Consider the following 2,510-nt stretch of genomic DNA (forward strand, 5'->3'; position numbering starts at 1 on the left):
CCAGAGCGCACTGGGCCTGGGGAGACAGGTGCCCAGTCATTCCGGGGCGGCGCACCTGGAGCACTTGCGCATGCCAGGCGGGGCGGCCTGCCTCAGCAAAATGGGGTCTGTGGTCACTTGCAGCTAAGGGTTTTCAGGGGAAGAGCACGGCCACACCCTCCCTGCCACAAAACCCACTGGTTTTAGGATTTGGACTTGACTGCAAGCCCCAACACGCTGGTGCTGCCAGGGGGACGGTATCTCTGAGCTCTTCTGCAAATCATCACCAGCCTTGAGGGTTGAGGGTACAGAGGCCCAGCCAGGTGTCATGCAAACATGCCCTCAGGGGCCAGAGGTGGGCACAGGCATTTCCTGTGGGCCTGGCCAGCACAAGCACATGTGACAGTTTAGAAGACAGCTGTCCTCAGGGAGAGCACGTCACCTGCTCCCCTCCTCTGAGGCTTGCGGGACAGGACAGGTGTGGGTGGCACAGCAGGGCATGCACTGTCACAGGTAAGCACAGCCGACACTCATGAAAGTGGACAGTATCACTGGTGGAATTTGTGTAGGAGAGACAGGATGTTTTCAAGGGAGAATGAGGGAGTCGGGAGGGAGTGAGCAGGGTCACAAGAGAGTCAGGGAAGTGAAAAATTACAGTAGTTGGGAATGGGCTGCTGGTCTGTGAGAGACCATCTGGGTTTGCTTACTGGCACTTACTGAAGGTAGGCCCCTGCCCTCCCACAGAGGCTGCGAGCAGGCCTATCCTCAGGTATTGCTGGAACCATCAGCAAATTCTTTGGGCATCCTTGAGGTTTCTCAGGCAAGCACTTTAAGGGGGGATAGGATCATCTTAAGGCTGTTAGAAACTGTGTTCGTGCTTCTTCGAGTCTTTATTGGCCAAATTGAAGCTGAGTCAGGAGAGGGCTCAGAGGAGCCGGCGAGGGTTCAGACGAGGAAGGCATTTTCATCAGGTGCTTGTCAGTCCTGCCCTGTGCTGACGTGAGGCTCTGGGTCAGCCAGAGGGTCTGACTCTGGTCTCATATCCAGGGAATGTCCACCGGCCCTTCTGGACCTGCCACACCTGGAAGGGCCCTGGGGGTCTGCAGTAGGTCAGAGGTCCAGCCCACAGCGCACCCCCATTCCCCAGCAGGCTTAGGCCACACACAGAAAGCTCCTGTCTCTGACTTGATTTTATTCATGTTGGTCTGAAAACAGGGATTCCAAGGAGGCCTTAGAGTCTGCAGGGAGGGGCCCAGGTGTTGTGGAAATGAGATTGGGAAAAACTGGGCCTTGTTGATGTGACCTCGGCCACTTCAGGCTACAACGTCTTATGATTTTTGGAGTACACTTAAAAAAAAGTAATGAACTTTTTACCAAAACAGTGTTCAAAGCACCTTTCACACATCATGTGGGGCTTCAGCCACCTGAGAAGTGGTGGCGCAGGTGAGGGGTCCAGCTTACAGAGGAAGCGACACTGGGAGAGCTAGGGTCACAGAGCCAGGACAGAACAAACCAGGAACACAGCTGAGTGCCCCGACCTTCCCCACCCCCTGCCCTGGGTCTGAAGCATCTGCCCCAGTCCCTGGAGGGAGGCACCGTGTGCGGTGGGCGGCAGGCGGCAGGGTGGCGGAGGCATGTGAGGTGCAGGGCTGTGCTGGGGGCTGGGGACAAAGCGAGAAGGTGAAACATTACCGCTATGTCGTAGATCCATGTCTAAAAGGACACTACAGGGAGATGTCTTTTTAAATGTTTTTAATAAAATGAAAAATTTTAAAGTTTTGGAAAAATAAAGATAAATAGGAATTTTATAAAGTGGGAAAAGTAGACCCAAATTAGAATAACTTTACCTGGGGATAAAAAGGCAGAGAGACAGGAGCTTGCTCTGGCAGGCGGCCCAGGCACCGTGGCCCAGCCAAGGGCAGCGTGGCCTGTGTGGGGCGGGCTCACCCCTGTGCTGTTTCCCCCCAGGTACCGCGTGGTGGTCTCCTACCCACCCCAGAGCGAGGCAGAGATTGAACTGAAGGAAGGCGACATTGTCTTTGTGCACAAGAAACGCGAGGACGGCTGGTACAAGGGGACCTTGCAGCGGAACGGCCGCACTGGCCTCTTTCCAGGCAGCTTCGTGGAGAGCTTCTGAGGACCAGCGCAGTCTGCACCCGGCTCACCTATGGCACAAGGACCGGGAGCCACGGCCGCCCTGAGAGTCCCAGGTCCTTTCCAAGATGCCTGGTGCGGAACACCCTTGACTGGGGTGGGGGCTGGGGACTGTGGTGTTCGTGCCTTTGCCCAAAACACCCCCAACTGAGGGCAAACCCTGGGGTGGTTCTTCGACGAGATGCCCGCCCCTCTGTATGAACTGTAAAGAAAGCACCTTGTCAGAGAGAAGAGGCCCGCACAGGCAGCTGTGTTACTGTGACTGACAGCTAAGTGGCCGGCCCTTTTTGGCTGCCTGTGAAAGGCTGGAGTCGCGGGAGGGCTGCAGAGCTGGACGGTGGGCGTGGGGCCAAGAGCATTGAGAATGTCTTTCCGGG

At 56.2% G+C, this 2,510-nt stretch overlaps 1 protein-coding gene across 1 annotated transcript in view; it reads left to right on the forward strand.

Moving 5' to 3' along the window:
* Positions 1-2,490, forward strand: part of SH3RF3 (SH3 domain containing ring finger 3) — a gene marked incomplete at its 5' end in the record, with an annotated part of 99,187 nt that extends 96,697 nt beyond the window's left edge. Inside the window, one exon of the mRNA XM_008591821.1 lies at positions 1,948-2,490. Within this exon, the coding sequence (XP_008590043.1) occupies positions 1,948-2,116 (169 nt within the window). The remainder of the gene's footprint in view (positions 1-1,947) is intronic.
* Positions 2,491-2,510: the final 20 nt, after the last annotated feature.

The sequence above is a fragment of the Galeopterus variegatus genome, unplaced genomic scaffold (genome assembly GCF_000696425.1).
Source record: "Galeopterus variegatus unplaced genomic scaffold, G_variegatus-3.0.2 Scaffold7322, whole genome shotgun sequence".
Taxonomy (NCBI): Eukaryota; Metazoa; Chordata; class Mammalia; order Dermoptera; family Cynocephalidae; genus Galeopterus; species Galeopterus variegatus.